The following is a 13,360-nucleotide window of genomic DNA, read 5'->3' on the forward strand; positions in this document are numbered from 1 at the left end:
AAGTCTTGTTTACACCTGATTTATCCTGTAACGTTTGTTCATCAGATACTCTAACTTTGCTGTATCTGTTTCAGTCCACTGTGACTGTTCGAGAAAGAGTGGACATCATCCAAACCAACATGTCCTTCCTGAGACAACAGTTCACTCGCATGGCTACTCACATTCTGCGCTGTACAGGTGACCACCAAACTGTCCACACAAACACAGACCCATGAACTGCTCTGACCCTAGTATCAAATTACATGTCACATTCTTGTCTTTTTTTATTAGATTTTGTTTTTTAAAGGGGGCATCAAATGCAACATTTTTACATGTATCAAGCCGTTTTGATTTTCTGAGCAGTATGACATCAAGCCCCACCCACAATGGCTGACGGACTGTCCCATGTTAGTATATTTCCACCCCCAGCTAGTTGTACGCTGTCTGCCATTTTCTCCGTGCTTGAGCAGCTGTAGTGACAACAGTGTCTGGTAAGCAATCCAGGTGTTTTGTAGTTGGATGTAAAAGTGAACATAAGAGTTCTCTCGGCATCAGAGCCACTGAGGACGCAGTGGATTAGTTTTGTTTTTGATGGAAATGTTCCACCGAACACACAAAAAACATAAGAGAGCGGGTGGCAGTAGCTTATTATTAGGGATGCACGATATGTATCGGTCGATAACTTGCGCGTTTTGTCAGTAAAGCCGGTTCTGTAATCAGCGGTAAATGCCATCAGGTGCGTGATTTCACGTTGAGCCATATATACTACACACAGCCATTGTTCACTGACGAGCTGCGCACATTCACACTGATAATGAACATTGCTATGCGCAGCTCGTCGGTAAACAACGGCTGTGTGTAGTATATACGGCTCAACGTGAAATCACGCACCTGATGGCATTTACCGCTGATTACAGAACCGGCTTTACTGACAAAACGCGCAAACTTTATCGACCGATTGGTATCGGTGCATCCCTACTTATCATTTAAAGAGACGTGCACCAAAGCAGGTTGCATGAATTGTGCGTTGATTTTATTTACGCCTAAACAACATATTAAAAAAATTAATAAAATGTAATTTTTGACATCGAATACACAAAAAACATAGAGGGGCAGTTGTTTACATGTTAAAATTTGTGCGTTTTTGAGCTTCCTGGCTTTCCATAGACCATGCACTTTCACAAATGCGACCACATCAAATTGTACTCTATTGTCAAACAACGCATCCTTGACGTGGTTAAAATTTGCACGTTTTTGAGCCTTCTGGCTTTTCATAGATCATTCATTCACGCAAATGCGACCACATCAAATTTTAGCTCGCGCATTCTCAAAAAATGGTCGCACTCTAGAGCCCTGTATTAAGCTTTAATTTATTTTTGTTTTAGTTTAAACCCTTAACTGTCACCGTCCCACCTGTGGGACGCTTGGCGCTCTTTTTTCCGTTGTCCTTTTTCTCTATCAAATGTTTTAGTAACCATCATAAATTATATATCATTTGAAAGCTTAGAAGCTCAGGAATCATCCTTTGAAAACCATTTTGAAATCGGACATTGCTTTACCATGGAAATGGTACTTTAAAATCGTTTGGCGGTCTCCTCCCCCTTAGCGGTGTCATATTACAAAATGCATTACGGTCTTTTAGAATCACAACTTTTTACAATCTTGACAAAAAACATATCATTGGAAAGGTCTGAGTCTCAGGATTGCATATTTGGTGATTTATTTTGTGATTTAATAAAAATTTTCAGAAAAATTTAGACTTTTGTGACAGAAAAATGCAGAAAAAATATATATGGCATTTGGACGGCACCTGGTGGCTGTTTGTGGTATAACGCCCTAAACAAACTTTCACAGGATTTTTTTCATATCAACTTTGGAACATAACTTATTTAGATGTGAGGCTTCAATTTGATATCAAATTTAGGATAAAACTTATGTAAAGTATGTATTTTTTATAAAATATATTAAAAATTGTACAGTGCATTTTGTTTACAGTAAATTTAAACTTCTATAATTTGTTGATACTTTATTTTTTTGAAAAATTCCACTTCTGCAATAATCTGCTGATTGTCTTCTTTAAAAAGAGACCAACCTCAGATCTGTATTCCAAAGTGTTCATGAATTACAACAATTGAAGTTTGGATAGTGCACTTTCATGCCTATATTAAAAAATGGGGGGCGACAGTTAAGGGGTTAAATTCTAGTAATTTTCATCTAATATTTATATTTACATTAATTTATATTTAGTTTATTACAGCTTTATTTAAATGAATTACCGTATTGACCCAAATTTTTTTTTCTTGGAAATGGATCTGAAAAAATGCGGTCATCTTATATTCAGGATCTAAACTTTGACATGTCAATAATACACCCACAACAATAGGTGGCACCAAATAGGCCTAAAATGAGTGTGCCAAGAAATAATTAATGTAATGTAGGGCTGTGCAATAAATCGCATGCCATTGTAGTTATTAGAAGTAAATCTCCGTCACGTGAGTTCAGATGGCGCAGTATTTAAAACACTGAGATCACTGCAAAGCTACGCAATATCACGCTCAAAATCGCGGATGAATCGCATTCGATTTTGAACGTGATATTGCGTAGCTTTTCAGTGATCTATGGCTCAGTGTTTTAAATACCGCGCCATCTGAGCGTACATGCAGATTTACTACTAATCACAGAACCGACTTTACTGATGAGATACACATGACAATTGCATGCGATATATTGCACAGCCCTAATGTAATATGTGTTGTATGGTTGCCTTAATATTAGAAGGTCGTGAATGATAACAAAAATCGTAACTGTCATGTTAACCTGATGGGACCAAACTTCCTTTGTAAGTGATTTTAGTACCTAAGACAGTACCCAGATATGAAAGCTAAAATAAGATTTCACTTCTACTGTTAATTAAATTTTGGTAGGCTACTATTAGATAGTTAGCCTATCTGAATTATATAACAATTAGGCTATCTGTTATTTTTGTGGTATATCAAAAAATGTATTTTTAAAGGTCCCATATTGTACACATTTCTGGAGGTTTATTTTAGTTGTTGATGTCCTTAAGAATATATATTTGCGGTATAAGTGCCAAATGTATTCATCTCCATGAATATATATATCCATCTCAATATATTTTTACAGCTCCTTTTCTAGGAGCTCTGTCAAAAATAGGTCGATTTTGGCCCATCTAATTAACATTCATGAGCCTCTCTTCTGATTGGCCTTGTTTTCTGAGTGACGCACAGCCAGGCCAATCACAGTTAACTACGGTCATGTATGCTTTAGCCGAGCCCAGAGCCATAGAAAGAGCCTAGCCTGCTGATACTCAACAGGATATTTCAGAATGATCATTAATGTTTTTTCTTTTTCAAACACCGAATGCAGTAAGCTACATAACTGTTGCTTTAGTAAAGCCCCTTTCACAATGCACGCTGATTCTGGAAAATTACGGGAACGAGCGCTGTGTGAACAAAAGCCAGAACCATAAAGGCAGTGTTGTAGTGATGATGCACGTTATCATGCGACTCTTCACGACAAAAAAATACATGCAATGAAGCGGCGAATGGGCAGAGCCAGCTCCGCACTATCAGCGCTGAAGCACAGTTTGTTCAGGTTAGTTTCAGTTTAGTGAAACGTACGCGTCGCATTACATCTCACATCCAAACGTCACATGTCTTTATGGGTTGTGTGTAAAGCACGCACAGATTCCGGAAAACAACTGTGAATGAACCAAATCAAACAACTCCGGAACAAATCATGGGACACATTAACCGTGTATTTACCGGAATCGCTGTGTGAAAGAGGCTGAAGTTGACGTGCCAGTGGTCTCTTATATTCACGTTGTTCTGAAGCCTGTGCAATGATGTAGTTTCGACATCTAGCGACTGAACAGGGTTTTCTAGATTAGTTTCCGTGTTGTTGTTGCTTAGCAATGTTATGGACACGATATTGTCTGGGTTTGACAAAAGGAGGGTGGTACGGTGGTTGGTGTTCGGGGTGGTGACTGAAGGCAGTGACTGAGTAGATCGGACGTCACATCGTTACGGAAGTCACAGTGGCTCGTGAAAATGAACAGCTACTTTAAGCAGGCTGTGTGCAGTTTACTGTGGATTGACTGTTTTGAAACTCATATGGTAGTTACATAGCCCCTAGACCTCAGTTATCATGAAAAAAGCCAGGAAATTTCGATTTTGACAATATGGGACCTTTAAATTATTCCATACTTTCAAAACAAAAAGTAAAATAAGAAAAATATGCAATATGAAAATGAATAAAAAAACAAGATTTGGTTTTCAAAAAGCCTTTTCCCAAAAGGTACATCTTCAAAAAGGGGGGTCGTCTTATATTCTGGTCAATACGGTAGTTAACACTAACAATACTGTTTCTTGTGTCTTTCCAGATAATACATTTGGCCAGCGCTTGCTGTATCTTTGCACCCAGGGTCTGTTTGAGTGTTTGGCCCTCAATCTCTATTGTTTAAGAGGAGAGCAAAGAGCTTTAACCACCGTCATCAACCACCGAATTGTAAGATTCATTGATTTATCCTCATGAAGGTTGTTTGGTGTTGAACTGAATGCATTTTTAACACATTTGTGTTTTAATCTTCAATCAGAGGAGAATGTCAGCTGAAGTGAACCCCAGTCTGGTGAACTGGTTGACCAGTATGATGTCCATGAGGTTGCATGTGATTTTAGAGCACAATCCAGTCACTGAAGACCAGATTCAACATTATGTCATCTATACGCAGGTATTCACCTTCTCATCAGGATTCACTCCCAAACTGAACCACAGAATACAAAACTGAATACTTCTACTATCTTTTTCACGTACAGAGTGAGTCATCTCAGAGAACAGAGTCAGACGCACAAGCAAGCCAGCAATCAGAAAACATGAGTGTTGAGGTACATTTCAACCGAGGGAGAGAGATAATGTTTGTTTCTAAATGAGCTGATAAAAACATATTAAATATATATACACTACAGTTTAAAAGTTTTAGATTAGTTTGATTTTCTAAATGTTTTTAAAGGATGTGTTGCAAAATCAGTAATATTGTGAAATATTATAACTTTTTAAAATAGCTGTTTCTATTTTATTATATTTTAAAATGCAATGTATTCCTGTGATTTTTTTTAGCACTATTACTCCAGTATTCAGTGTCAGAAAAGATTAATGATAAATTCAAATGAACAGTGTTTATCTGAAAAAGAAGCAGCAAATCAGCATGTTAGAATGAAAATTAGCTATTATCAATTATATTTTCGATTTAAATTTTAGAAAATGCCGTATTTAAATAGAAAACAATTATTTTAAATGTAATAATATTTCACAATCTTATTGTTTTTGCTGAATTTTGGATCAAATAAATGAAGCCTTGGTGAACAGAAAAGACTTATTTTAAAAGCATTTAACTGATCTAAAACATTTTTAATTTAATATTTTTTTTGCAATTTATTCCTTAATATTTGCTTAAATATTACTTGTTCTTCAAATGGTCTTTAAAAGGTCTTCCATTTTCACTCATAAAATGTGTAGAAACCCTGGTTATTTTACAATTATTTATACCCTGTTATAGTATTTATAAATATTTTGAATTAGCTTTTATATTTTTATTTAAATTGTAGAAAATTCTTTGCCATCACAGGAATAAATTATGTTTTAAATATATTTAAAAAGAAAATGGATATTTTAAAAGTAATAATATTTCATAATACTATTTTTTTTACTGTATTTTGGATCAAATAAATGAAGGCCTGGTGATCAGAAAATACTTCCTTTAAAAACATTTAACTGATCTAAAACTAGTTCATTTTTAATGTTATATTTTTATATTTTCTTCCTATAATTTCTTCCTAAAATTTTGTTTACTTGTTCTTTAAAAAGTCTTAAATTTCCCCTCATTAAATCTGTAAAAACCCTGGTTATTTAACAATTATTTAAACACTATTATAGTATTTATGAATATTTTAAATTGGCTTTGATATTTAATATTTATTTACATTTTTGAAAATTCTTTGCTATCACAGGAATAGATTGTTTTAAAATATATTTAAATGGTTACTTTAAATGTTATAATATTTCACAATATTGCTGTTTTTGCTGATTTTGGATCAAATAAATGAAGCCTTGGTGAGAAATACTTGTTTAAAAAAAATCTTACTGATTTAAAATTAGTTTTATATTTTCATTGTAATTTAAGTTTTAATCACTTTTTTTTCTGCTGTTGACGTTATTCATTTTAATAAGAATAATTAATAATAATAATAAAAATTAAATTATTAATAGTATTTCTGTTTAAAATGTATGTAATTGCTGTTAAAAAAAGATAATCTGCATCATAAGCAACTGTCCTTTGTGTATTGCCTGTCCCTTAGGCTTCAAACACATCTGGACATTTGTCTGCACTATAAACTGTGTTATGATAATAATATGTGATTGTGTATTATAGATGGAAGACGGTCTGTCTCCTGCTCCTGCCACCACTGCAGAGGAAGTCATGGCATCCTCAGGAGACGCTGCTGATGGCGATGAACCACCTGGCAGGCCATTGTTAGAAGACGCACGAGGAGCAGTAGCCATGGCAACTGCAGACAGGGAGGAGTCAACTGGAGAGGTGGAGCCATGGGCAGCAACTGTTCCACCCGTGAGACTATTGATTTAGTGTATCTGCTAAATGTTAATTTTATAATCTCTTTTTGGAGCGCACTGACATATAACTGACCTCAAAGTTATATAGTATGTAGTAATAATGACTGTTTCGACATATGTTAATCAGGAGTGGGTACCCATCATAAGACATGACATGTTGACCCAGAGGAAGATGAAAGCTCAGCCGCCTCTGTCTGATGCTTATCTGCATGGAATGCCGGCCAAGAGGAGGAAGGTCTGTGTAGATATAGACAGAATAATATAACACATCACCAATGCAAAATGAACAATTCAATTAGAACTGCTTTCCTCCCTTCGCAGACTGCGCAGGGGGAAGGTCCTCACCTCTCTCTCGCTGAGGCTGTGAGTCGAGCTGCCAGGACAGCAGGGGTGCGACCTGTTACTGCCCCAGACAGCCTACAGGGGGAGCTGGAGGCTCCAGAGCTGCAGGAAGCGTATGCACAACAGGTAAGAAACTAAAATTGCACCTGATCTGTCATGAGACACCTACGCGGACCAGTGTTTGTCAGGGTCATCTAAAAAAAAAAGTCCTATTCTGTCCTTCCATAAATAAAGATCTTAAAAGTCTTTTGGCATTAAATATTGCTTCCACAGTCATTTTTGTCTTTTTTTGGTACAAATATCCTTAAAGGAGGCATAACACACACAGTTTTCAGTTTTCATCTTATGTTAATCTTAAGTACCCATAGAGTACTACTGCATTCTTCATATCTTTAAGAAGTCTTTAGTTTTATCATATTTACAAAAAGAAAGATACAGCTTTACAGACGAGAACTCGCACACCGATCAAAACACAGATGCCGTTTCACTTACCATCTGCAGTTCTGAATCATGACCGCTATCTTTTATAGCTAGGACCGCTCCATCTTTCAGTATCAAACGTAACACTGGGTTTTTCACGTAACACTGGGTTTTTCTGGAAGCTGAGCAATGTTATCTTTGCCTCACAACCAAAACCACACTTCTTTAGAGACATTGTTCCCGAGTGAGTCCTGTGCAGCCGAATGAAGCACGTTAATGGGCGTGCTCTTGCTCTCGCTCTGGTCGATGTGTGCACGGGCACACAATATCTTCCAGCAGAAATGCCCATACAAGGAGTTCCACCCTTCATGACTTCATGAAGAGCCATGATCGAAAAAAAAACTTTCTTGTAAAACAGAAACTTGTAAGAAACCCGGAAGTGTGTATTCAGCACAGAAATACTCTGTTATACATCCAAATGGTTTTTTGAAACTTTGGTCATGTTTAGCATGAGAATCTAATTCTTTAACAGTGTAAAGAACTTAAAGGAGTAGTTCACTTTCAGAACAACAATTTACAAATAATTTACTCACCCCCTTGTCATCCAAGATGTTTATGTCTTTTTTTCTTCAGTCATCAAGAAATTATGTTTTTTGAGATAAACATATCTGGAAATTTCTCCATATAATGGACTTAAATGGTGCTCCGATTTTTGAATCTTCAAAATGCCGTTTAAATGCGGCTTCAAATGCCTGATCCCAGCCGACGAAGAAGGGTCTTGTCTACCGAAACGTTTGGTCATTTTCTTAGAAAAATATATTTTTACATACCTTTTAAGCACTGAAACTCGTCCAGCACTAGGGCTTGTAGTACGCATTCCCGACTTTACGTACTGCGTCCAGCGTGCTCTGCAACGCAGCGAATGCTTTAAGCAGTCCCATCACCTGACTCGCCGATTGTTTGTAACAGTGGAACAGATGTGGTCCAGTCGTGACAGCACTGAGATTCCTGCTCCGCTGGAAATGGCTGGCATTTTCCACACTTGCACCACCATCTCGTCTCGTTTGAACGCGGTCTGCCCGCGGATTGTGTCAGGAACGCGCACTACAAGCCCTAGTGCTGGACGAGTTTCAGTGCTTAAAGGTATATAAAGATATATTTTTCGACGAAAATGACCGAACGTTTCGGTAGACAAGACCCTTCTTCCTCGGCTGGGATTGTTTACAGCCATTTGAAGCTGCATTTAAACAGCATTTTGAAGATTCAAAAATCGGGGCACCATTTAAGTTCATTACATGGAGAAATTTCCAGAAATGTTTATCTCAAAAAACATAATTTCTTGATGACTGAAGAAAAAAAGACAAACATCTTGGATGACAAGGGGGTGAGTAAATTACCTGTAAATTGTTGTTCTGAAAGTGAACTACTCCTTTAACAATATTAAAGCTACAAATTTAGTCTCACAAGAAATACGTCAGATCCTATCGGAATGCAGATTCATTAGCCCCTTTCACACAGCAATACCAGTAAATTGACGTAAAATTACCAGTAAAGCACCATTCACACATTATTATCAAAATACCGGTAAATTCTGGTAAAGTTTTTGTTGAGGATTTAATTTTTGTGTCAGACTTGCGTGTTCATGCAGCTGCTTTTGGCCCAGAGACATCATAATAGACAACTTCAAACTGAACTAATGTCTAATCTGTGTCAGAATGTTATGATTGGCCCAAAGTAGATGTCTTACGTCAGTGCGTTTCTGAATTTGTACGTTCATACAATATTTTTTAAAAGGTCCTGTTCACACATGATCTCTTAACGGGAATTTACCAGTGTGTGTGAAAGGGGTTATAGTGATCTTGCTTAACATTTTGAAACCTTTTTCATCTATCATTGTGTTTCAGGTGAAGAGTGATATAAAGAAACGACTGAGTGATGATCCAGACTACAACCACCAGCGCTTTCCCAACACACACAGAGCTTTTTCTGAGGACTCCTAACGCAACAGCTGTTTACTCTGTATAGTCATCTGTCAGACACAGTCATGATCATGACGTCACAAAGGAATGGCCAATAGCGTCTCATTCATTGAGAGATCCCAGTTGTTTTGAAATCGCCGACTGACATACAAGTCAGAAGTCTGCCATAGTCAAACGTGTGGATAGTGACTAAATATAGAGCTGGTGAACTAGAACGGCCGTCAAGGCAGAAAATGTGTTGGAACAAGCATCTTATATTCTTTGTAGATGTCAAAACAGTCGGTCTTACTCTGACAGGATTCGTATATGCCCCTGTCTATTGTAAATTAGCTGTACATTGTTGTAATAAGTTGTTTTAATAATGACGATAGTAGCAGTTGTATTACAGGAACATACACATGAAGAAAACCTAATTCATTCCAGCTTGACCTGCTTGATGTGTAGATAAAGGAGATGCCAAGATTGATGTTTACAAGCTCCAGACATGTTGAACATGATTAGATGTACAGCACTGCACATTCATCACTGACGACTAGAAGCATTTTAGTCATCGTGATGCCATAGAGCTGTTGTTTGTAATTATTTCTTGCATGCCAAAAACATCTTGTTGGCTCCATCATGTTATTCATGAATGTGGCTGTTAGAAAATAAAACGGTCCAAGTCTAGAATTACTTCTAGTTTTAAAGAAACAGCTGTGTCTGCCTCCATATGTATGGTCACTAATATAAAAAGAACTCTTTCGCTCTGGATACAAATTACTCTCTTTTTTTTAAGATATAAAACTAATGACTAGAAAATAAGATAAATGTGAGGGTGACAGTTTTGCATAAATTACATTGCTTCATATTGTCTCAACCAGATTTATTTATATTTTTTATATTATACTTTTTGTCTGGTTGTTTTTTGTTTTCGTAACTACAAAACATTTGGTCCCTAAATTGCTAGCTGAGCAACAATTTAATGAATGGTAAAATTGCAACCCTGTTACCAATATTTAATTGATATGATTAAAAAATGTAAACATTTAAATAAGTAAATAATTATAAAAAAAATAGATTTATAATAAAAGTATAATTACAATTAAATTTTAAAAGGTCATGTACCAAAAAAAAGTTTAAACTGCATTCAAACAAGTTTTTTCTAGTGCTGTCAAATGATTAATCACAGTTAATCAAATCCAAAATAAAAGTTTTTGTTTACATAATGCGTGTGTGTACTGTGTATATTTATTATGTATATATAAATACACAAAGTATATATTTGGAAAATATTTACATGTATACATTGCGGCGGGAGGAGCAAACGACAGACACAGTGGGTGTGGCGTCAGGCCTCGGAGAGGCTTTAATTAAACAAAGTGAAAGAAAAGTGTCCAAAGGGGAAATTAAAGTACTCTCTTCATTCAATTCACGTGCTTCTCATCACACGCAGCCAGCCCGGGATGTTTTCGCGCCCCTCCTCTCCTATACGCCTTATTCAGCCCGCTGCCATTTTGAATCGAAAACGAGGCTGTGAGGGATAGCAGTCCAGCAGCGCCCACTGTGGCGCGTTGTTGCGTACCGGGATGTAGATCGTATAGCCGTAAAATAATAGGTTATTTCACATTTTTCCACAGGACAAAGAGCTCCAGAAAACGTGGATTGTTCGACAGGACATATAACCTAACTTTCAGGTAACAATATTGCATTTTTTTTAGAAAATGACTGTGGAAAGACTGCTAATTTCTAATGGGAGCATGTTTATCTTCCTTTAAACGCTTACACAGAGTTTTTCAAATGATGTTATATAGATTAAAATGCTTAATGGTTTGTGTTAAGAGCCTGCAGCTAGGTCATAAGCGTCTTCCCGACCTTTATTATGAAATTACGATAAACATGACATTTTCCTTGTCTAAAGCAAGACAGAAACAAAAAAATAATGTTCTGAATATCATTTTGCGATTTTAAAAGGGGTTGACATCAAACACTACATGGCAAACTAATAAATAAATGTTATCTTTTGATCGCTTTGCATAAAAATAAACTTTCAACCCACTGTTTTTTGTATGACTTAACATGTTGTCTGAAAGAGGCTTACGATCTAACTGCAGGCTCTTAACACAAACTATTAAACATGTTAATCTTTAAAACATCATTTAAAAAGAATATCTTTTTCATTTACAATCGCAAGGTTTTCTTTTCGTGAGGTCTTGAGTCCAGGTAAACACAGACGGAGCTGAACCCTCCTCAAGCGTCCTAATTCCAGTCAGTGTTTTTGAAAAACAATCCTGAGTAAAATGTTGAGCACTTTTGTGTTCTTTGTAATCTATACAAAATGGAGATATTTAGTTTAGTTGTTGTAGTAGTACATAACATGTTAGCTCTGCGTAAACGTTTAAAGGAAGATAAACATGCTCGCATTATAAATTAGCAATTAGCCAACCGGCTAGTTTCCACAGTCATTTTCTTAAATGCAATATTGTTACCTGAAAGTGAGGTTATATGTCCTGTCGATCAATCCACGTTTTCTGGAGCTCTTTTTCCTGTGGAAAAATGTGAAATAACCTATTATTTTACGGCTATACGATCTACATCCCGGTACGCAACAATGCGCCACAGTGGCCGCTGCTGGACTGCTATCCCTCACAGCCTCGTTTTCGATTCAAAATGGCGGCGGGCTGAATAAGGCGTATCCATAGGTTCCATGTGACGTCACTGTAGTTTATCGCCGCCATTTTTGTGTCCGCGCTACCTGTTTCAGTCTATGGTCACAGCAGCCGCAACTACCAGAGGAAGATCAACAAAACTCCCAGACTGTTCACAACAAGTATACAATATGCCCGGGATATGTTGTTCAGTTAGCTGTAAAAACAGTCATCAGAAAAAAAAAACTAACAACAGTTTTATTAGATCTCAGCAGTGCTCGAAGTGGGTCGGTATGCATATAGCGTACCGGTGTCATTCACGCAGGTGCTTTCCAAAGCAGGGTTTTTTTTTTTCGGCACAATAAGAGTACTGGAATAATAATTAAATATTGACTAAGATTGTGAATCAGTACATTATAACGAAAATAATGCCTTAAAATGAAAAGAAACATTTTTTTGCGATTACATCATTTTGAACCGATCAACTCGTAAGTCCAAAGATTTAGTAAACAAGAAAGCATTCAAAGAGCAAGTTCAAAACAGTGCTAATGCAGAGAATAGTGACTTACAGTACATCCAGATGCCGTAAATTATTTGTTTTCATTTGGCTTAAGAGCAAGAGTGTTTTATAGTTGAAGGTGTTTTAGATTATGCGGTGTTTAGTGAATTATGAAAATTAAATAATAAACGCTAAACTATTGTACTACATAGCGTTCGTCATTGCAACGCCTGCAGTAAAGTATATACATGTAAAAGGGTTCTCAAAAATAATCATATTTGTTTTGCTAAAACTATTTATGTACAATTACTCTAAAAATGATTTGTCATACAAAAATGGCACACAAGTTACACACAAACCATCGTCCCAAGTAAATGGTACCATTGTGAATTGTGACTGGCTGCACAAGTGGTGTAATAAACTAAATTAAACTAAAATATTATTGCAGCCATATAGCTTGAATGAATAAAAATGCATATTTTAAATAAAGAAATCTCATGCTTTTGGTGCTTGAATTTGTGCTTCAATAATGAGATCCAGTTTTAGGAATACACAAGACGTGAAAGACGTCTTCCCTCAGGTATATTTTATGTTTTCTTGGCTTGCTGGATGTTGCGCTTATGCTCAATAATCTCATTTTTTTGCATTCGCCAAAACTAATTTGCCGACATCTAAGCGCGGACTGTGGGAATTAGTGCCGTCAGCGCGAGTCCCGTTCGCTGTGAAGTAAGTTAGTGACCAGCCGGCAGAGGATTCTTCAAGGTCTTAAAGCCTTCATCGAGCGACTACGTTCACAACAATTTACACTTTTTGTCCTAAACATACAATCAAGTCAAATACACAGTGTGGGAAGTAGTAGTAAAAAGTAA

At 36.5% G+C, this 13,360-nt stretch overlaps 1 protein-coding gene across 4 annotated transcripts in view; it reads left to right on the forward strand.

Annotated features, from left to right (window-relative positions):
- bag6l (BCL2 associated athanogene 6, like) overlaps nucleotides 1–10,058 on the forward strand; it is a 29,979-nt gene extending 19,921 nt beyond the window's left edge. For all 4 annotated transcript variants that reach the window (XM_073821298.1, XM_073821300.1, XM_073821299.1 and 1 more), the window contains 8 exons: nucleotides 75–177; nucleotides 4,382–4,506; nucleotides 4,595–4,729; nucleotides 4,815–4,883; nucleotides 6,428–6,622; nucleotides 6,755–6,862; nucleotides 6,949–7,095; nucleotides 9,294–10,058. In XM_073821298.1, coding sequence (XP_073677399.1) covers nucleotides 75–177; nucleotides 4,382–4,506; nucleotides 4,595–4,729; nucleotides 4,815–4,883; nucleotides 6,428–6,622; nucleotides 6,755–6,862; nucleotides 6,949–7,095; nucleotides 9,294–9,389 — 978 coding nt within the window. In that variant the 3' untranslated portion in view covers nucleotides 9,390–10,058. The remainder of the gene's footprint in view (nucleotides 1–74; nucleotides 178–4,381; nucleotides 4,507–4,594; nucleotides 4,730–4,814; nucleotides 4,884–6,427; nucleotides 6,623–6,754; nucleotides 6,863–6,948; nucleotides 7,096–9,293) is intronic.
- The last annotated feature ends 3,302 nt before the right edge of the window (nucleotides 10,059–13,360 follow it).

The sequence above is a fragment of the Garra rufa genome, chromosome 17 (genome assembly GCF_049309525.1).
Source record: "Garra rufa chromosome 17, GarRuf1.0, whole genome shotgun sequence".
Taxonomy (NCBI): Eukaryota; Metazoa; Chordata; class Actinopteri; order Cypriniformes; family Cyprinidae; genus Garra; species Garra rufa.